The 22515-nt window shown below is 43.7% G+C and overlaps 1 protein-coding gene across 1 annotated transcript in view; it reads right to left on the reverse strand.

Moving 5' to 3' along the window:
* The window catches only part of LOC108631697 (uncharacterized), a 46862-nt gene that overhangs the window by 14665 nt on the left and 9682 nt on the right, over nt 1-22515 (reverse strand). Inside the window, exons 2-5 of the mRNA XM_026819088.1 lie at nt 14184-14372; nt 13857-14075; nt 13258-13494; nt 968-1264 (exon numbers count right to left, since the gene is read on the reverse strand). Coding sequence (XP_026674889.1) covers nt 968-1264; nt 13258-13494; nt 13857-14075; nt 14184-14372 — 942 coding nt within the window. The remainder of the gene's footprint in view (nt 1-967; nt 1265-13257; nt 13495-13856; nt 14076-14183; nt 14373-22515) is intronic.

Below are 22515 nucleotides of genomic sequence, written 5' to 3' on the forward strand. Positions count from 1 at the left end.
TATGTATAGCTTATACATCCTTAAACGGTAAGAGGCATTTCTATCTAGATTGCATTTTTTTTATAATTCAGGGTGGTGAAAGTGATGCGTAGAGTCTCCCGTTTCTGCGCGACATGCAACAGGTTTCTGTTGCGTCTACTTAAACGCGCGAACAAAAGCTTTTTATCGAATGAGCGAAGGAATCGTAGAAAGCTTCGCGTTCAAACAATACATTTTATGAATCTGTGAAATGAAGGAAGGATTATCTGTCAACAAGAAGATCATAGAATCCACTAATTCAGTTATCGATATTGATAATGAAATATACTTCGTGTTTAATTATTAATCACGCGTTTCGTTCAGAAATAATTCAAGTTCTTTGGACTTTGACCATAGGAAGTATTACAGAGAATCAGCCAGGGACTCTAGAATCCCGCGAACTCTAGCTAGCTCTCCGAGTTTTCGCGATCGATTGTATTTAAACGGGCGAGACAAGCGGACGCGTGGGCGCACGTACATATGTACGTACTGGGTATATATTCTCGGAGAAGCGACTCGAGCAAGGCGAATTCCAGGCTGGATTACGACGATCAGACTGGCTCGCGGACGCACGGCGCGGCTCCGTGAATGGCCCACGCCTCCGAGAGAAATAGATAAATGACCAGACGCCTATCCCGCTTTATCACGGCATGGGAAACGGGCAGACGTCGTCGCCGATTCTTTCGTTGAACGAGAAATGAAATCGGAGTGAAAGCATCCAAGCTGTTGTCCGCTCGAGAAGTACTAACCATTGCTTCGTCAAGAGCAAACTGTTTTTCTAAAGTTGCGTTTACATCGCTCCAATAGCTTGCCAGTTCTATTAAACTATTTGATAAAATAGAAGAATTAAGAAACGTGGAAAGAATATAATTATTATTGAAGCGTAAAAGGAGTTTCGTGGCATCAGAAGAAGTTCAACTATCATCTACGTAATCGCGTGTGGACTCACCGATATAGAGATGCGACGAGTCGTAGGCGTTGCAAGGGCCGGCGTGTCGCGTCTCGAGGACGTAACCGGTAACGCAGGCGTCCTTGACGATGTGACACCAACTGGGATAGGTGATATTGTTGGTGGCGCATAGCATCGTCGCCGATGGGTCGCGATCGCGGTGCGTCCGGTTTCGGATGCGCTCGCGTTTCCGGGGGCAACGATAGGTGCAGGTCACGCAACGCGGCCGACCTGACTTCATTTCCGTCAGACACGTCTGTCCCTCGCGGCAACGGATCGTCGTGCAGTCCGCGTTCTCTGTAAAACGAAACAGAATACGGCCTCCTAAATCAGGTCTTATTATCAGTGTATTTTAGATTTTATAATTAGAACAAAAGAGATATAAGATATGACTTATAACAAAGCATATAATCAACCCTTTGACCATTGAATTCGGCATATAATTACATTGAATGCTATTCGAAAGAATGGGAAATCGCTCATCCATCCCAATTCTCATTTAATTTACCGTTGATCTCATACATTGAATTGCCAACCACAAAAGAAAACCGATGAATGAAACGGAATTAGAAATGCAAGTTCACGATCGTTCCCTATGCGTGGACCTTGAGAGCTCGGTCTCATAGCGGAAGATCGAGTGGCAGGCGAAGTCACGGATGTGGATTGATTTTCGCGAACGCGAGCCATTGTGCGGCGAACGTGCGCGTTACGCAATGACATGTGACAGTGAAACGTACAGGCTGTTAGTGGAACGGACAGAAGACGCATAGTTGTGCGAATGGGCCAGAAGCGGGTTCAATCGACGAATTAGACGCCCGCAGACGCGATTACGACAATAATGTGTCGTTACACCTACTTGGGTCAATGGCCCACTTCTCACGGGCCATTCGTGACCGGCCCCCGTTGCTCATTTTTCATTCCGGCACCCTACGAAACGCTACGCAGTTGCGTGCATCCACCTTAGAGTAAATAACAACGTTTTCAAGATCGAGTCTCAATTTCGATCGTATCTTCTCAAATGACGTCGAACGTTTTATTCTGCATAAAAACGCGCAGCCTGCGTAGGTCAATGATTTTTCTATGATAACTTTATCTCTCTGAATTGACTCGATACAGTTCCTTGTTTCCTCTACCATGAGCTTAACGATGGCCAACAGTCTCTGATTGGCTTCATGGTTATGTGACGCCACGTAAGACAACATTACTTGCGATGGTACCACCTATATATAGATCCAGCACGCATCACGGTTGAATAAGAATTATCCTCGAGCGTCGTAGGAGTAAGTACTCGTATATTTGTTTGTCTGCCGGACGTCTGACGTACAAAATGGCCGACGTACATTCCACGTCTGGTCTAGGGCTCCTAGTGCACGCGTGAACCGCGATCGGAGGCAATCATCGTATCACTCCTACGTGTGGTCGTAGTCTGTGTCTATACCACGTGGCCATACTAGATTAATATTAAGTGATTCACGCTACGTAACGCGATCCATGCTGTTAGACACGGTGCTTAAGTCTACGCAAGTCTCACCAATTTTTACCCATTCAACGATGATGCGGTCGTACTTTAAAGATTCTATGACGAATCGGTTCTCTCTAGAAGTTTTCAGATAATTTATGAAGCGAATGAGGCGTGATAAGTGTAACAGACTTGTATTAGGTTTACAGTAATAATGTTCTGTCATTCGGAATGACTGCTGTTTGTACATAGGCTTCGATGCTGGGTCTCGTCGCCAGCGTGTGTAGCGTTACGTCGAGAGGCACATCTGCTTAGCGAGGGCAATTGAATTTGTTAAGACGCATTACGCAAATTGTACCACAGAGAATATTATACTAATGAGTATACAGCGCTGCGTCTTTATTAGAAAAACATATGGGAACGCGTGGCTGGGACATGTTGGAAAGAATAGTTTGCTCGTTCAAGGCTAAAACGAGTTTAATTAATTTGGTCATATAATTTCGCGAACGATTAATGTAAATTATCGAGCAAGGTGATCAATGGAGGAGAGATAGGTATCTCACGTCGAGTATTTTACCTATGTCATACATATTTGCACCGTAAGCAGATATCAAGGTAATCATGTCAGCTATCGAACGTATCCGTGCTTCAATCAGCACCTACACCGTGTCAATGCTACGCCAGGTTAACTGACTACCGACCCTCGTTGCATAACGTTACATTCTATTTTCTTAAATCGAACGATACGTCTGCGTACGATGAATCGTTTTTGACATTCAAGATGAATCGTTCACGGTAATTGTACAATAATAGTTGTTGCGTAAACGACAGGTAAAAAAATTGTTTACTGAGCCTGTTTAGTAATATTTGCATTTAATTTCCTCTCGAGAGAAACGATTAAAGCGCACAGTTCTCAGAATATGCTTCGGACAGTCCTCAATGTTATTCTCTCTATAAAAATTTCTGTACAATTGTGATACTCTTCTAAAATACGATTACTCTTGGATTATAATTATGTAAAAACTATTGGTACGTTTATTAATTTTTCATGAAACAGGTACCGTGTGTTAAGTAACTTCTGAAAATTATCTCATGACTCGGATTGATCGATTATATCACGATCGTCTGATCGCATTGACGGTTGTCTGACGTCCCGTATTACGCGTAGTAAATAAACGCATGAATAAGACAATGTAACGCATGAAAGGCGAAGCGTAATTCCCTTTAACGAGCACGTGCCTCGCGAATATATGCCCATTCGCGAACCACAATGCTTTATACAGTAGGTACATACATATACGTAATGGCGTGGCGGCCGGCCGCCTGCATTCCATCCACGGTTGACCCTCGTCACACACATGAATCATAAATCATAACCGAGTTACATCGCGCGGATTTGCAAACAGCCTCTTATTCGTCGAACACGTCGTTCGTTATTTACGAATTTACAGCTCTATCCGGGCATGTCTTAAAGTTTCACTCGTGAATCATCGAAAATCGATTGATATTATATCACAGTGATATTCTATCTGTGTCATTTTATAATTAACAGTAAAACCAATGAAAACTTTCAGATAATTGCATCTATCTATACCGTGGTTCAATCAATCTTTTTCTATCGTTTCTTGGACAAGCGACAAAACGTTTTCCCGTGTTTCAGTAAGATAGTAATTAATGAGACGCGGTTATTGATGATCCAACTGCGGGAAAAAACGGAGAATCTGCATCCCTCTTGGAACTCGTTTTACCAGTCACAGCAACAAAGCACCGAGGCGACGAATAGAACCGTTGCTCCTCCTGCACGAGGGTCTCCGGTTAGAATTCTCTTAGATTCGATGTAATTAATTAGCAACTGCATTAAACGAACGCGTCAGCAGGGAACTAGCTTTTTACTCTCTAGTAATTAACGATTCAGGATAAAATCAATCTACTCTTCGTTTGTTTGTTCCTCTCCGCGTGAAATAAGATAGTCAATACCGAGGCAATAAAAATAATCGATGATTATGAAAAAAATTTTGCGCGCATAGAATCTAGTTAACATCTTTTTCATGACGTCTCAGTTAATCGCACATTAGCGCAAACGTCATCATAAACTGGTCGAAGGCATAGAAAAAGGAAAAGATAGGCATCGAATCGGCAAGGAAACCGTGGCAGTGTATGGAGGAGCTATTAGCGGCGAGCAAAACGAAATAAGCAAATTACTTAACGCCCGGTCCTGACGCGAAAGAGAGAGTACGGCATCGTGCGAGAAGTGTCCAAGAATATCAAAGAATCCGGACCGGCGGGGTGCAGAGGTGGCACGGAAAGGAAGAAGGGACTGGGGAAAAGCTCGCGCGTATTATCGTATGCATATTTACAGACACGTGCACTTTCGCGCCTCGGATCCTCGAGGGAGACGATTATTTGCATCGCGACACCTCCTCGCTAAGCCGGCTGGTTTATTTACTTATTTACTTCCCTGTCTCACCGTACATCGCGCCGTACCGTGTGTACCGTCCCCTCTTCCTCTCCACGCGGCAGTCCGCGTACCTCTTTCGTCGTTTTCCATTTTTTCTCTTTTCTTTTTTCGGCTTCTCTCCTTTTTTCATTTCTTCCTCTCCAGCACCTTTCTTCTTTTTTCTCTGCTTCTTTCTTCGGTCAACCGGCGGAAAGTTTTTGCGTTTCGCGACGGGCCTCCCGGTTTGAGCCGAACGTTCAAATTTTTCCATCGCAAACAGAAAGTACGAACCAAAAAAAAAATTCCGAGATCCCGGCTGATTTTAAAACAGTATAGCAAACCAATAATTTAATTCAACAATAGAATTAGAAACTATCTATTGAATTTATAGTTTGACAAAGTGGCTATGTTCGATCGTAGATAGAGATTCGTTCGAATCGATACGCATTCCGTTTATATAAAGGCGGATCAACATGTTTCTCGCACAACGCATTACACATGTAAATTGCGATTGTACGCGTTCCGCCAGCTAAATATGTAAGTACCAAGCGTGTCAGGTCAAACGTTAACAGTCGCACATTGTAATCACTCTGCTTTCCCATTAGATCTACCATCTACTTAATTCAATGTCGCACACCGAGTCTGTACAAACCCTATTCAATGATTAACCCTTCAAACACCGTACCATTAATCTTGTATCTATTCATGATTGGAAAATAATTTTCAAAAATCCAATCCATTGATTTTTTAATAATGTATGATTCAAGTGCTTGATAGATAACTATGATTACAAGTTGAAACCTAAATTTGCACAATTTGTTAAATTTTTATATGAAACACGCGTTTCTATAGCATCCCCGTTAGGGAGAGACAAATTCCACGGTGTAACGCGCATAAACGGGCGTGCACCCGATATACAGTTATCCGATCGGAATATTCAGGAACCGCGAACGAACGAACGTTCTCGCAGCGTCGTCGCATCGTCGTCGCGTTCTCGGGGCGGGATTTCACGGTGCAACGCGGCGGCCGCCGGTCGAATGCAGCTCGCGTTGGCCCGTTACCACAGCGATGTATGTAAAACGCAGTGACGGGCGCACGGTTTGCATACGGGCAAAGGTTCTTTTCGCCGGCTGTTTACAGTATCGGTACGAGGACGGTCGCGGGAAGGCCGAAGAGAAAGGGCAGAGAAGGTAAAAAGAGAATGCACGAGATGCATCCCCCGTTTGACAAGAGTCAGTGGAATTTCGTTTATCAGTCTGTTTAGACACGGAGCTCTGAGAAGTGAAAATATGTATTAAAAAAATCTTACATACGGAGATTTATAACAAATATTTATCGTGGAGGTAACTGGAAATTGTGGCTAGCTAGGAATATTAGTTTCTTACAAAGATTCCGAATACTGTTTTTGAGAAGGCAACCACCGTGTCTGGAGCGGAGGCATGCGCCGGTGAACGTCGATGTCGAGACGCGCGGACGTTGATATGGTCGTAAGGAACAAAACGGACTGGTGAAGAAAGATAGACTCGAAAAGAGTGGGAAGGAGCGAGTCGGATTCGGCCGGTGGATAAAACGGGAGTGCATCGCGACGGAGAGGGCAGATCTTGCACAAGTCCGGCGAAAAAAGAAGAGAGGCCGGCGCGGACACCGAGCCGTGGTCGGTGACCAGACACCACGGTGTTACTGACGAGGAAAGAGAGGGAGAGAGAGAGACTGTGCCTCGGACCTCCCTTTCCTTCCCAGCCACGAGAAAAACATCCGACTTTCGAAAAGGGCCCCTGCCGCCGCCGCTCTCGTGTCACCGGGCTCCTTCGCCTTTTTAGCGGCACCTCGCTTGAAATCCGAGGGGAACCTGCCTGCGCTGGCTGGTCCTCGGCTCGCGGTTATGGAACCGAGTCCCGGGTGATAGACAGGGATTAGGAAACCGCGCTTGATTCCTTCTGATACGAAACTTTATCGACCGATATGTAAATCAGATTGTGAAGGTGCAAATTGTTACAGTTTATCATGGGATCAACATCTGTTGCATTAGCTCCGCGCAAAACGATTCGTCATTCTATAATTGATAGCAATAACTAATCCTGTGACGTTTCACGCTAATTTGCCCGTCTTAATAAATTTTTACAAAGTATAGTCGGAAGAAAAAAGTTCTTGAAATATGTCTCGAGAGATAGACGGGCAAAATCAATAGGTTTGCACTGCTGCCGCCCATTTAAATGCTGCAATAAACACACCAACAATGTAGAGTCTTAATCACTGTAATTACCTCGTCATACGTCACAAACGTCTCGTATCTGCAACCCGCTGAGAAAAATTTTCGAGAAACTTAAAAGTATTAATTAACACTTCAAGTCTCAATTGGCCTTCGCCTTCGTACAACTTTATGGTGTCAGGCTTTTTGCTAGAGGATATTTGGAAGATGATATAGGGAGATACCTTGCTTGCAGCAAAATGTAACACGTTCTTTACTGTTCATTCGAGTGGCAGCGTTCCTTGCTAATTCTCTTGTATCTGATAGTGTAATAGATTCACACATATGCACAAAAAATTGTTTATCGAGTATGCATAGAATTGCATTTATTCTTGTTGGTTCTTTATATTCCAAGCAAACGTATTCTCTAATGAATGATGGTACTAGCATTTTCTTTTGCCTATCACTGTATATGAATCCACGGGGTGCGTTTGCACATCGAAATGGATCTCGGATAAACATTCATTTCACTTGTGTCTTTTCCATCGGCTTCGTGGATCCTCATCGTTTTCATCTTTTCGTTTTTCTCCTCGTCTAACCGTCTCCCTATATATATTTCTTTTCCTCCTTTTTCCTTCCCTGCATATGCAGGACTCCCTTCTGGTTTCCCAGTCGTCGACGCGTTCTCTTTCTCTTTATATCCTGCTCCCCGTCCATCGGCAGTCCTTTTCTCTCTATCCAGCCGAGAGACCAGTCGAAAAAGACGGTACGTATGGCATGCCTCGCGCAGAGAGTCGAAGCCTTCTCTCGCACGAGGTACTACAACCTTCTTTGCATCCACCGGTCCGGCTCCTCTCTCTCTCTCTCTCTCTCTCTCTCTCTCTCCCTGCCTGGCTTCAGACGGATAAACGTCTGACCTCGTGCGACCCACCTGTTCCTCCGCTGCGGAGAGGCGAGTCGCACCGAACGTCGGAGAAACAGAACACGACCAGGAGGACGATGAAGAAAGCGGAAGGTTCAGAAGGTTCAGATCTTAGTGTAGCCTTTGATCTGAACGATGCTGGCTGCTAGATCACGGAAGTTGTTTTTAGTATACACGGTGAATCAATAAGAACGTCATATTTATTGATTTCATTGAAGAGCCATATAAAAATAAAGTGCATTTTGTTAAAGAAAAAAGGCACCGAATTTAAATATATAATTCATGATTTATGGTGTCTGTCTTTAATGAAACAAAGGAATAATCTATTATTTCGTATGACTATTCTTATTGACTCGCTCCATATGTAATGACGAATCTGCAGGAAAAAGAGTCCAAGACTGTCGCCTTGTAGTTGCTTTATCCTCTCTGATGTTTTTTCAGAAAGTGCCTCGGATAAAATTTCGGGCTTCAAATCGGGATGGCAATAGTTTGTTGTTTCGCGAGGCTCCCGATTTAGATCGGTCGTAACGTTCCATCGCGGCAACGCCGGATCCCGTGATCCCGCCGCTCGCGAAACAGCTCGCGAGAGAGTTATCGAGCGGGAAACGAAAATAAGTCGACTCTCCTGTCAGGTTTATTATTTTAAAAGCCGCGTTTCTAGCTTATTGTTCGTCTTCTTCCTTCATTCCCGTGAGAGATACTCGAGGTCGCGAGATCTGGCGTTTCTCAGTCACTGTTTTGCCGATTCGAAAGGGCCTGCAATTTGACGTAACGAGCATTCGAAATTGTTTGGACTCGCGGACGTATTTACGCGGATGCGAATGCTTAATAAAGCGAGAAATCGTGGAGTAATCTGTTGAGACGCGTAACTTCCTGCTATTTTTAGCGAACGGTAAACGTTGCAGTATTTTCAGGCCGTTAAGTCGGAATACGAGACAATTGGGAAAATAAACACCAATGATTTTATGAATCGACCGTCTCGCGAAGTGAAATTAATCATTATGTAATTGATTAGCACAACTGGTGGAATGCGAACGCGTCGGGTTTCGAGGGTTTCTCCCTGTTTTCGAAGAATTTATTGAACCGCTTTAAAAATACGTAGCGAGCTTTTGCAATGCGTTTGTTTTTTGTTCCTCTGCATTCCCACGCTCCACCCACTGTGAAATTAGTCACGTCGGATCTTAGTCATACCAGTTCCTCGAGGAAAAAATAATTTATTGTTACGTCATTACAGATTGACTCCCAATAATTCTGCTTACTCACGTTCGTGGAATATTATCATCACCCCCCCGATTTACATAAGCAGACTAAACATTGAATAAAAAAACTTCTTTGCTCGAAATCGAGAGGTCTAGTGCTTGTTTTCATTCTAAACATTTGAAACACGACGCAAGTATGAAATTGTCAAAAAGCCGGGACTAATCGAGACAAACTGTTTGACGACGTGCCTGTACATAAAACTTAATGTATGTAGTAGATTTAGTCGGTCCGGTGGCGAACGTTGATCGATACACGCCGAATTCCTCGAGTCGCCGGTTATTTTTAGTCGAAGGGGGAACCTGGACGTAGGTAGGGACACCGTAAGTGTCGTAAACTTAAAAGACCGCATGTCCCGGCTTCCAAACATGCACAAGCGTTGCGTGGGCGCGCTCCGCTCCTCCTGCGCTGCATACATGCGTCCGTGCGTGCGTGCGTACGTGCGTACGGTGAACGACCGGAGGGCAAGGACGCCACAAGGACACGCCCTTACACACGTCCGCGACGTCTCCACGCGCGCGCTCACGTGCACGCGCACGCGTGCCAACCCTTTTCCTCGGCGCGACGTCTGATTCATTCCTTCTTCTTCTACTTCCTCCTCCTTCTCTATGACCATTATATCGCAATGAACTATGCACGCGTGACCGCTTCCGCCGGCACAAACGTGCGACCGGGCGAACCACCGGAAGCACCGGCGTAATTAGCCCGAGCCGTGCTGCGAGCCGGAGCCGAGCCGTGCCGAACCGACGACTCTCGGTGAAGTCGGCCGAACGGCTCGTAACGCTTTTTACGCCTCTTCGGGACACGATGAACCGTGTCCACTTTCGTATGAACTTATACGGTGATTTTACGGGATGATTGATTTTCACGCTCACTTCTTCGCTCCGCGTTTCGAGCGTCACAGCAGATTCTCATTCTCAAAACCCATCTCCGAAACCCGACTAGGATCGAACCCCCTACTTTCATTCCAGTAAAAGAATCAGCGATCTTAGTCAGTTTTTATCGGTGAATATTTTCAGTACACGAAGGATAGAGCTAAGATTTTTAAGAAAACGTGGAACAGATAAACTAATGGTTTAGAAAGGAACTGCATGGGAACGGGATACCCTGGCCGTGTAAGAATGCATGTCGATGAAAATATCTTGGTCCGCGACTAACAACGTAAAGGGATAACGTTTCAGAAAAGACACGCGTCCTCGGCATTTCACGGGTCGTAAATCAACGACGAAACCGCGGATTATCCCTCCGACGCGACGCGACCCGAACGTGACGGCCTCGAGTTATACACTCCTTACACGCGTTTGATGCCGATTCCCTTAACGAGTTTTTGATTCCACGTTTATACATACGTGTTACGGGTCCTACACGCGCGTTCCGCTAATCGAAAAAGCGATCAACACGGCGAAAAAATATTCCCGGTGAATCCTCCTTGATTCGCGACGAGAACTCAACGAAAAACTGTGTGAAACTTTAATTTCACCGACAAATTATTTCGTCCCAGCGTCATTTTTTAGAAAACGTTTTGCGAGAGAACATTCTCTTCATCGAGCATAATCAGTCTTATATGAAGAAAATCGTACAAGATTATATAGATAATCTTTTCTCAAGAGCAATGATATTTTTTTAAATGCAAAGTTCATCTTATACGAGTAATATTTGTGAATCAGTGGTTTCTATTACGGTTAAATCGTAACGGTGTAGAGATTTCTACGGCTGATGATTAGTTCGCGAGGCAGTTGTCCGGGAGAAATTAGCAGGCGAAACGATCGGAACGGATCGCGTGACGATGACGGTGACGGCGCGGCGTGCGCAGCACATGGAAAAGAAACTATACCTGGCGAACTCTCTGGCAATCGTTGATCTTACGTCCAAAGTTACAGGCTTTATTACGACTTCTCCGGCGGAATACGCAGAAAACGATACGACTCCACCTCCCTTGCTCTCTCCTCTCCCCATTCTCTTTCTTTCCTCCCTTTACTCCCGGTCCACCTTTACCACTCGCACTGTCTTCCCTCTTTTTATAATTCTTTTTCCCCTCCTTTTTCTCTCTTTTTTTGTTTTCTCTCGCAGCCAGCCAGATCGCGTCTCGGTCGATGAACTTCCCGGAACGATCTTGCGATTGCCTCTCGATGTCTTTTTTTCCCCTCTTCTTACCCTTTACGTTTCTTTCTGTCCTTTTCTTCTTGAATCCACGCAATGTCGGACACTCGACTCGGGCCGAGTCAAGGAGCCGTCGTCGTCGTGTCGGCGAGAAATTGCGCGACACGCGTTCCGCCGCGAAAAAATCACGCGAACCTCGATTATTACCTCCTTCGACTCACCTGTTTTACGCCTTTAACTCCTTTCGCACCGTCATATCGAAATTTTATCTTGTTCGTCCGCACTCCATCATCGTCTCACATTAAAATGGCAGTGAATGATTTACTTGTCTGAGACGGAGCGAGAAATACATGTACAATTCTTCCGATATTGTCGATGATAAAGGAGACGATATAAAAAAAATAGTGCGGATTTTGACACCTTAACATGTAAAATGTCTTCGTATTTGCACAATGCTACGGCCGATTAGCAAGTTACTCAAAAATCCCAACGAGACCGAACCAAATTTTAGCCGAGAAAGAAAGGAGCTACGCTTCTCTCGAATGAGTAAATCTTTAAACGTTCCTCTTTCTTCTCATCAATCATTGAACGACAAAATGTCAAATACTAGTGAGAAAATGATTGAAGACAATGAAAACTAGCTTGAAAGATTTACAAAGTGATTCACGGAATACGTACGCCAGGATCTGTTATCCCTGGAAGGAGGATAGTGTTAACGGTCGAGAGATGAAGCGGGGAAGAATGTCGGGGAAAGAGAACAGTAAAATGGAGTTTATCTTCCCAGAAGAAAGATCACACTCTTCGTTCCAAGAAACAAACCTTATAAAATTGCAGTCACTCGCAAAAATCAACCCGCAAAAAAAAAGATTTGAGAAAGTTTACCAAAATTTTTGACACTATATAAATTATGCAATTTTCATTGCCAATCTGCACTTGTCTGCAAAGTCTCGATGAGAAGTGATTGGTTGTCATGGAATAAGATTAAACGCAGGGACTTTACTTGCAGAAAAAGGAGGTCGAAAAGGCGAATGGTCGCGCAAGGTTCAGGATTTTATTATTCCCTGCGAACTCTCTTGTTTGGACATAACTTGGCTCGGTGACTTTATGGCACCTGCCAGAAGAATTCGGCACTGTGCAAACCAGACAACAATAAGGTACATTCCGATGCAAAGCAGCGGCAGTCTGGCTACCCGGCTGCTCACCAATGAACCGAGAAACTTCTCCTTCTCTCCCCCTGTTTTATTCCTTTACTTCGCCTCGTACCCGTCCTTCACCCCTTCCTGCTCGTTTTTTTTCCCGTCCGCGATTTTTATGCCGCTCCTCTCTTTCTCGCGGGGAAACAATAGGTTCGAGAAAATATTTTTACACTACAGGAATTAATCAATTGCTCGTGCAAATTATAGGATTGCCGATATTTTCGCATTGAAATTTCTGCATTATTCTTCTGTGGAACACTTTTCTTTTACATGAGAATTATAATTTAAAAGAATCCATGAAGTTCAATTTCTAAAAAGCGAGCTGTCGACTTTCTACTGAATTTCTGTCAGTTTGGTTCAGAAAAATTCTTGTTCACCAGTTGCGTCTGGTATAATAAAAGCTACCCTGCGGTTTACTCCCGTTTTCCTGCGTTTAATCGCTCTTTCACGTGAGAAGCAACAGGTTGTACCTTCGAAAGAAAGCGCGAAACGTGCAAGCTCTCTCACGCAAGAATTCTACTAATTTCCGCGCCATAACGCGGAATAAAAGAATAATAGTATAACCACGTGACAAGATAAAAAGTCGTATCACGGATTCATTTAATCCGTTTAAGTTAAAATATTCAGATGATTATTTTGTATGAATAATTTAACAGTAATGTGCAAAAGCTTAGAACCAAAAGATGTATAGTGGTCTCCCGAATTTAAAGAGTGAAGGAAAATAGACTCACGTTTGCAGTGTCCCTTATAGGCGACGGGAATGGCGCGACCTGCGCGGCAGGCGGCGAGTCGCAGGTGGCAGGCACTCTTGTACGTATTTCCGTCGGCCCCGCAGACGGGCCGGACGGCGGCTCGCTGTTGCGGGGGCGGCTGGGGGCACCTGCGGGCGCACCTCACGCAATGCGGGCTCAGGTTTTGATCCAGCAAGCAGCTCCGGCCTTGGCCACACCGTACCCGGGCGCACGAACCTGCCCGATACTTTACACGTTATTACGCACAGTCGTAAACCGCCCTCGTGATCGACTGTTCCTCAAAACTTGCGCGACTTAAAATAGTTCTACTTAACGTTTCAAAGGAGATCTCTCAACAATTAATGATGATGAAAATTATATGAATTATTTTTATGTTTGCGATCGAATACCTCTGAAAATTCCATTTTTAATTATTCTTCAATTGTGTATCAAGGAATTCAGTAAACGTGTAGATTTATTAGACTGATTGTTTGACGAATTGAATGATTATCAATCTTTTATTTGAACACGATTTTATTATAAAAATTCGGGTATTCAATCGCGGTGATAATGATTCTATCTATGTCATACATACTCACTTTGGCAGTGGCCGTTGTAGGCAACCGCTAGCTCGTGACTTCCCTTCTTGCACGCGCGTTTCTTCAGTCTGCACAGATTCTTGTAACTCTTGCCGTCCGTCCCGCAGACAGGACCTCCGCCCCTCGGCGCCTTGCACTCAGGACTGCACACGCACCTCGGTCTCCCTCTGCGCACCACGCACTTTTTACCCTCTTCGCACCTCACCTCCGCGCAGCTTTCTATAAGCAAAAATTAAAAATAAAAATAAATGACAGTCAATACTGATGTACTAAAAGTAGAGATTTTCTATATTTAATTTCATCTTAAAATTGAAACGAAGCGCGTACCTCTGCATGGACGACACTGCACACCTCCCCCGAGCACCTTCCAAAAAAATAAGCTTCCGCTATCGAGGTCTTCCTCGGAGTAGGCAGTCGCAGCTGCTGCGTTCGACGCGCAACAGTCCTCCTTCGTTACTCCCTGCGACAGCAATTCCTTACACCGACCGTTGCTGATGGAAGACCAGCATATGCCGCCTGTAACACGTTATCAAAGTGACAGATATTAATCCCGAGTTCAATGAGACACTGCTCTCACGTAAATTCAGTGAATCAAGTAGTCTTGTCCTGCACTAGTCAGACGATTCTCAGGTTTTATTAAATATGTACTCTGACTCTCTGTTTATTATTCCCATGGATTATTCCACGTAAAACAAAGAAACGAAACACGTGAAAGGCTCTCCCAACATCAAATCCTACGATTTTATTAAGGTTTTAATGAAATTGTGTGAACTAAATCTGAAAGACATAGTGAATAAAATTTTTCATCCCATTTCACGGCGCGCCTAATCGCTGTCATAATTATGCCGGTGTGCACGTCTCTGTCTTCGCGAAAGACTGCCGAGGCATTCCCGGAACGTCGTATTAACGAGACACGGTGGAATTTTTCCACGGTGGACTTTTAATTGACATCGTGGTGAAAAAAGTAGAACAAGGCGAAATCGCGACGGACTTCGTTAGAAAGCTTGACGGACTTGTCATAAAGTTACGAAAGAATCGCACTAACCAGATTTTACCTCTGAACCGTGATTCCCAGAAGTTGCAGATTTTGCGAGACGAGACATAGAAATGACGAAAAGCTCTAATTGTGTCTGTATGATTTTTATATAATTCTCGGAACAGTTCGATGATTAACGCGAATCAACTTTGACGAGTAAACTGTCCGGCATTGGACTCGATTAACATTAAAAAGAAACGGTCACTTGAATATCGTTTGCTCGTCGTACGGGCAAACCGCGGCCGGGCGTGCAAGCGTGCGTTTGTCCGAAGAACCGGAAAAGTAAAGTGCTTCACTGCACTCTACGAATTCATAAAGGAAACGTACCGGTGCGGCGTGAACTCCGCGCGCAAGTACCTCGACTTGTGTGATCAGCACACACGAGGGCCTCGTCCAATTCCTGGTTACAAGTTAGGAATAGTCGACATTGTTTGCCGAACTCTCCACCGGCTTAGGGTGAAATTCCTCGAAGACGAGAGAGGAACCGCTTGGCCGGCTATGCTAACGTCTCGAGCCACCCGATGAGTCTCGCAACCCGACGTACTAATTACTTCCACTTTCGATTGTGTGTATTTAAATAGCGCGCGCACGCGTTGCATTTCAATCATCCCCGTTCCCATTGTCTCTCGCATTATCAGCATAGGGAAATATTATTATCAGACATCGTTAGAATTTTATTCAGCGTGAAACACTGTGAAAATCTTGAAATACTCTGAGTTTGTGAATAAGATCGATGACTCGAGCATCCCTTGTTATTTTAATCTGGTTCGCGACACGGTTCAACGGGAGTACGATCTGAGCACAACGTCGATCAGAGTGGCGTGGAATGACCCGTGTGTGCAACTTTCGCTTATATTTTTTTTTTTACCGCACCGAGAGCGAAATTCGAGATTCTCGAGCCTTAAAGCACGCATATCGGAGTTAAATTACAATGTTTAATTGTATGAAACTACTGAGTGTATTGAGTTCTGGCCACTCTCCGGTTCCCTTCTTTTATTACATTCGCTTAAGCTTTGAGAGAAAATTTTCTAGATTTACAGACATAATAATGAAACAATATGTCCATGAAAGAATTATTTTAAATGAACGGGGCTTTCTGTTCCTCGTTCGTTCTCTTCTCCAATTGCCAGCAAATTTTTCTAATGAAGTCGTAGCACAAACTCTGGGAACTTATTAAGAATGCGCGTTAATGTAAACGCGGAATAATAGAATGATCAAGATGGTTACGGTAGATACCCGTGAAAATTTACCGGGTATTGCAGCGTTTACTTTTATTTACTCGGCTCCGTAGTGAACATAAATGTACGAGTACACTACCTTTCACAATTCAGCAGACTCTTAATAAGTAGATGCGATAATTGATGATAATATTGAATTAATCTTTGATATAAATGACTTCATTGAGCCATCGTATATTAAATTAATTAAAAGGTTTCTCTTAATAATATTAACTCGTGTATACAATTTGCCAGCAAACGAGCAGATACCTGGTATCGTGTCTATTAGCATTTTAATCGTACGGTGTTCTGTTAGTATGTTAAATATAATATTGTAATGCGTGTAATAATAGCCGAGCGCTAAGATTCCGTTCCCAACGGTTTAAATAACTATATCAATTAGAGAGTGCCGCTATCCTTATTGTATCTCAGGTCTATTTTTATCCCTCGCATAATTAGAGGAATCAGTAATCAGGCAACGTACAGTGAGCACAAAAAGTGTTTCTCGGGTCAAGTGATCCTTTTCTCAATCCAGCTTAAAGGTATTCGTAATTACTTAATACAATATTATTATTATTATTATTTAGGCAATTCAGTGATTAATTTATTCATCATATAATTCTATAAAAATGCCGTGATCGCGTTTGTGATTACCACAAATCGATGTTATATCACAGTATCGTGGCGCAGACTATTTTTCGCGACAGAAAATTATTAGCGATGGTTCCAGTTACAGTTTAAAACTCATCGCTCATGTATCGACTTATATAATAATTGATACGGTCGCGACCGCACGAACCGCATATTCCTGATCCATCGACTGGCAACATGCGACGGTATTTAATACAGTATATTAGCGTTGAGGAGCGTATCGAACGTTAATCGCGTTTAGTCTCATTTAGAGACAAAAGGAACGTATTTCCGCGTGAAGCGAATTACAAACAATTGCTAGTGAATTAAATTATTTTGTTAGGAATACGAAATTCGGCGAGCGAACATTATAACTTATTTAATCATTACTAGAATTGGCGAGCATTAAACTGATCTCGACCCTTCTCAATCGTTCATTATTATATCTGCTGTCACTATCATCTACTCGCGCCATTATTTCATTGCCTGGTTGTGTACATTAATAATACTTTCTACGCACAGACTCGATGGACTTAATCCCTCCTTAATCCCATCTGCAACGTAGAACCAATTTCCTGCTCAAAACGAAAAGATTAAAATCGCCTAAGTGATATCAACTGAAATTAGATCCGGCCGTTCCCATATTCTGAATTCAAATCCAATTCTTTAATTCACGATTATATAATTCGTGTGATAGCGTAGAATGAAACAGATCTACTGGCTTTCATGTATGTTCTCAATTATAGTCAACGTATTTTGCTACATTATCGTATTATTATTTTACTCATGGCATACTATAACTACGTAATTTAAATTGTGATTCGTAAAACACTTAACTTCGCGTCGACGCCTGAGAACTGGCTAAGACAGATGCATAAAAGCTCGCGTACTCATCAAACGAGTTCTTGATGTTAAACTACCCCCGAACCGATTTCCCGCAATTCCGAAACCTGTTTTCCCTCGACGCGAGCCGGGGCAACCTGTCTGAACAACGAATCCGCGTGTGCCCGAAAGAGAAACACCCCGCGCGTGTCCCAGAATAGCCTCTGGTCTCCGTTGCGACCCGGTTCTGTGGTAAAAGTGCCGCGTGGCCATTATAATTAGCAAGGCAAGGGACCCCGTAAGGTTTTTTCCATCCAAAATTAAATATAATACAGAATCCATGCAGTAACGAAGTGTTCGTACGTTTATGAGTAGAACAACGACGCAAAAACAGTTTGAATTAATTCTAATGACGTTTTCTCACATCGTGGGATTAAATTCTATAATTGTTAAGAAGCGTTTGATGCAATATTTAGACCAAGGGATGAAATTCGAGGTTTTCATACAAATTCGTGACCACTGACGTCACGGATTAGGAAGCACTCTCGAAACGTGTGCTGAAAAGGTTTGGAGAATCGGGAGCATTAATTCTCAGCAACAGCGCGTCTAGACCGCGCGACACAGCCACCGTTTGGCCCAGTTACGCCCTTCTTTTACCTCTCTCTCCGTCTTTCTCTCTGCCCCCCCCCCTCTCTCTCTCTCCCTTTCATCCTCTCTCTGCCGTTCCACCCACCCTTCTGTAGGTTACACCGCGTCGTTTCTCCCTTAATGCACGCTACCATTCCCACCTCGTCTCGTCCGGTGGTTTGTTCGCCCTCTCCGGTAGTTCGCTGGGAGCCACCAATGCGAACTGTAACGCGTCTCGGGTCCACGGTTTGTTATTTGCGAGCTTGGCCCAGATGAACGGAACTTTCAGCGCACAGTTCTTCTTTCGCTCGCTCACTATCTCTCTTTCTCTCTCCCTCTTTGTATGTCGGCTACTTCCGCTTCCCCGCGCCGGCTTACGTCACCCTTGCTACCCCGACGACGACGACGACGACGTCTGACTTTGGCACCGCGGCGAGTATTTTTCGCGCCAGCCACCGTGGCTCGCGTTTGCCGGGTCAACGGTGACTTTGAGACCCTTTGCCGCGAGTCGTTTGCTAGAACGCCGCGGCAAGTGGCTTTGACGAAATGGAACCTTGCGGATTTTTCAGTCCGCTACGGAGACACCCGAGACCCGTGCGCGACTCTCTTTCCCTTTACGCGACTTTCTTCTTCGTAAAGATTTGACAAAACATTCGTCTGTCGGCATACGGGATTAACGAACTACCTCCTTCAGTCTAGAATCTTTTCTCGGGTATTTTTTTGATTATTCTTCACATTTTCTACTTCGACTGTTTCGTAGAGAATACTACTTCTCAAATAGCGACGTTCATTTTTATTCGATGTTAAATTATTATTGATAGTGCATATTTTATTTTACAATATACATCACGTTATACGGCAATTTGCTGAAGAGCCTCACGTAACGTTCATTTACCAGTCTGATGAAATGGGAATGGTTCTGAAGGTAGGTTAAATTTAGAGCGACTCATCCCTTAGCCACTTTCGGATGACCGACGTTCACCAGGTTAATGGTAACATTGCAACCTCTTTCTCAAATGTTACGTTGCTTTTCTGGTAGACACTTACAACACGAACCCAGGACACTAAATTTAACTCGACTGTTTTAATTTCCCACTGCTACCTCCTTCGTTAAAGTAGTTAAAATATCTACAGTAAGCACGTGAATAAAAATGTAATTGTTAATGCTTGTCAATTATGAATAATAATTAGACACATTTCTAGCGTGAAATAACGTATTTGAAAAATTCTAATAAAACGGATAAAGTGTTTTTATTATAGTTTGCACTGGTGGAACGATACGGTTGCTTTAAGTTGCTTAAAGGTGATGGAGTTGAGTGAACGCGGGGAACAAAATAGAAATCGAAAGTTAGTAAAAGGAAGATAGGAAACATTCTAAATGGTTCATCTTCATTCTCAGACTCTATAGAATTTTATCAAAGATCATTTCTTTTTATGAAGTAATTGTCAATTAGCTTGAAATCAGGGGTGGTGTACTTTGAACTCTACTTCCAAAAGATTGGCCCGATGCATATTAATGAAGGGAACGATGTACCAACGTACAATGTGTACAAAAGCTGGTTGTAAAATAATATTAATTTAATATAAGCAGCGTATGGCACGGCCATAAATAACGACAATAGGGCAACGTGATTTTGAATTGGCCAACAGAAAAACAATATCCATCGTGGCGTATAATCTCGACTGCTAATCTGAAATCTTGGCGGATATCCCACTTATATGACACTTATCCGGCGTCTAACCGCGGCGCATCCTGTAATTTCGTAATACGAATAAAACGAAGGTCTACGCTGTACATCGGTTGGAAAAAGAAAAATCTCGGCAACCCTCGGCCGCGCGTTTCTCATTGCACGAAACGAGGAAGAGGAGAGATTTCGCGCAAAGTGGAGGATTCGGTCGGTTGAGCAGCCACGTAGCTTGTCAGACGGTTTTATCGTAAACAGGAGGATAATGCGATCGTGCCGGAAAAATCGCGGAAGACTTATGGGTCTAGACTCGCGGCTACGGGGTTCTAGGCTCCTCTCTTCGAGCCCTCTAGGCTTCGCAGGTACGCCGGTATGTGAGATTCTTGCTGCCGATTAAACTTCCTATCCGTTCCCCCGTTCCGTGTATACTTACAATACAGCCCGTTGCTCCGCCGCTGCTGCCATTCTCCTCTATCAAAAACTGGCGATGTTCTATGCTCGCCTTTTCAGAAAGTGGACGTTAGAAGTCCTCTTGAATGCTATTCGCGTGGCAAGTTTCTGATACCAACTACGAAAAGGTGTTTCAAATTCGAGTATAAGGATAGCTCGCGATTGGAAATTCTATATTTGAATAACTAGTAGCGTAATATCGAGCTCGATGGTATCGTCGAGACACCAGCGTCGTCGTGATTGCGTCACGTACCTCAGCAGCGCTAAACACATTACTTTATCCTATTAATTAACCAAGTCAACTCCATATCCTCCTTCATTGCGATATTATAATGTTGCGAGTCTTTCGGCCTCGCCACGATTTCTTTTCCCGTCGGATACAGGAACGACCGGACGATTAGCGTCTCTAATGGATACCGATCCAGTCGCTTGAAGACCAGTTTATTTTCTCCGCGCGATATAAATACGCTCCCCTTCATAAGTCTCTAGGTACTTAATGAAAAGTACAGTTGAACAACGTACTGAGTTACAATTAGTGTTGTAAAACAAATTGGTTATTTGATACTAAACTCTAGAAGATCCAGAATTAATTGTATGATAGAATAAAAATTAAAACCGTTCTATTATAATTTTCAAACACATTATTACATCTGTCTAAATTGAATCTTTATGTAAAATCTTCAGAAATCTGGCAAGCTTATAGGTGGGAGTGTACATCCGCTTTAATTTTATCGCGGTTAATTCGCACCGACAGTTATTAGGTAGCCTCAGATGTAAGTAGGAAATTGTGATGCGATTCTATATTTGAACTTAATGCCGTGTTTGAATCTGAATCTGGGTCGCCGAACGAACGATCAGATCTGCGATGTCGGGTTAGAGCAATTACGGAATTGCATCAACGTTGCCGGTGATAAGCTATTCGGTTTTAATTATTCATGACACGTAAATGTCATTGTTAGCTTCTTTTGTGTCGCCTAAAGAATAGAGGATTGTTTTGCGTAGGAAAACAGAGAACAGTCCTTGGGTACCAGAAGGTACAATAAGAATTCCGTGTTATGCAAGGGGTAGTGTCATAAATTGTTTTCTACTCGTTAAGATTTTCATCGAGGATCCGACTTGTCGAACGATTTTGATTAAATTTAAGCAGCTTTTCCGGGGTGATGATGGAACGTCGCGAAGAAGGTGGAGTATCGGGCAACAGGGCAAGTGATAAAAAGATCGGGCAAGAGCAAACGGTGCACAGGCATTCGCGACGCGACGTGCCGCAGGGAGGCGAGTTCTTGCCTCCTCGGTGAGACGGCCAGCCACGCGGTTAGTCATCAAGGCCCGGAGATTGTTCCCGCGTACGGCGATCCGACCGACCCGGACCGACCGACCGGTTGACCAAAACCACAAGCTTCTCTCCCCTCGAGAGATCATTGGTACGTCCGAGACGAGAGCTCTCCTTCCCCCCTTTTCCTCGACTGTTTTGTCCAGCCTCGTACACTTGTCCTTATAACTAATCCGAAATCAATGTAGAATAAGTTTAAGTATATCGAAATCATTTTCTTGACTCAAGTCTATGTAGTAATTAAATGCGATAGATAAATCTCCCTTGCCATTTCTTTAATACTGAAAATACTGAATAATTTTTATTGCAAAGATAAAATCAATGATACATTAATTTAGTATGATATACATTTACAGATTCTGTGTAATGGACATGATTGCACATATAACTAATTTATTTGTTATTGGCTTTATATTCTATGGTGATGACACGCAGTGCACACGCCTATCTTCGTTTCACTACCCCAGTCCAGCTTCCCTTTCTATTTCGTGTCTTCCTTTGGTCTCTTCGGCGTTTCCCTTCGCGTGTCGTGACGTCGCGGTGGTCACCTTCGTCTCCAATCACCGGCGCGTCCGGTCTCGGTCTCAACCGACATCGGGTAATCTTAGAAAGTCAACTGGGTATCGGGTATTGATGGATACATTATTGCCCTACCCTGTCATGTCAGCTTTCATGCGATTTCTGCTAACGTCTTTTTACTCCACGGTTATTCACGTCTCACAGAAGATTCACGTTCCCCGTCATTATCTTCAGTGCCCCAATTGATGGTTGAGCTTTTCAAAGATGGGCCAAAAATTGTTGTTTAGGAAATGTTAGAGGGTTCAAATAATTAATATGTTTCGAGGTTTGGCATAATATACTG

Source organism: Ceratina calcarata, unplaced genomic scaffold, assembly GCF_001652005.2.
Source record: "Ceratina calcarata isolate Rehan_Ccalc_2016 unplaced genomic scaffold, ASM165200v1 scaffold93, whole genome shotgun sequence".
NCBI classification, from domain to species: domain Eukaryota; kingdom Metazoa; phylum Arthropoda; class Insecta; order Hymenoptera; family Apidae; genus Ceratina; species Ceratina calcarata.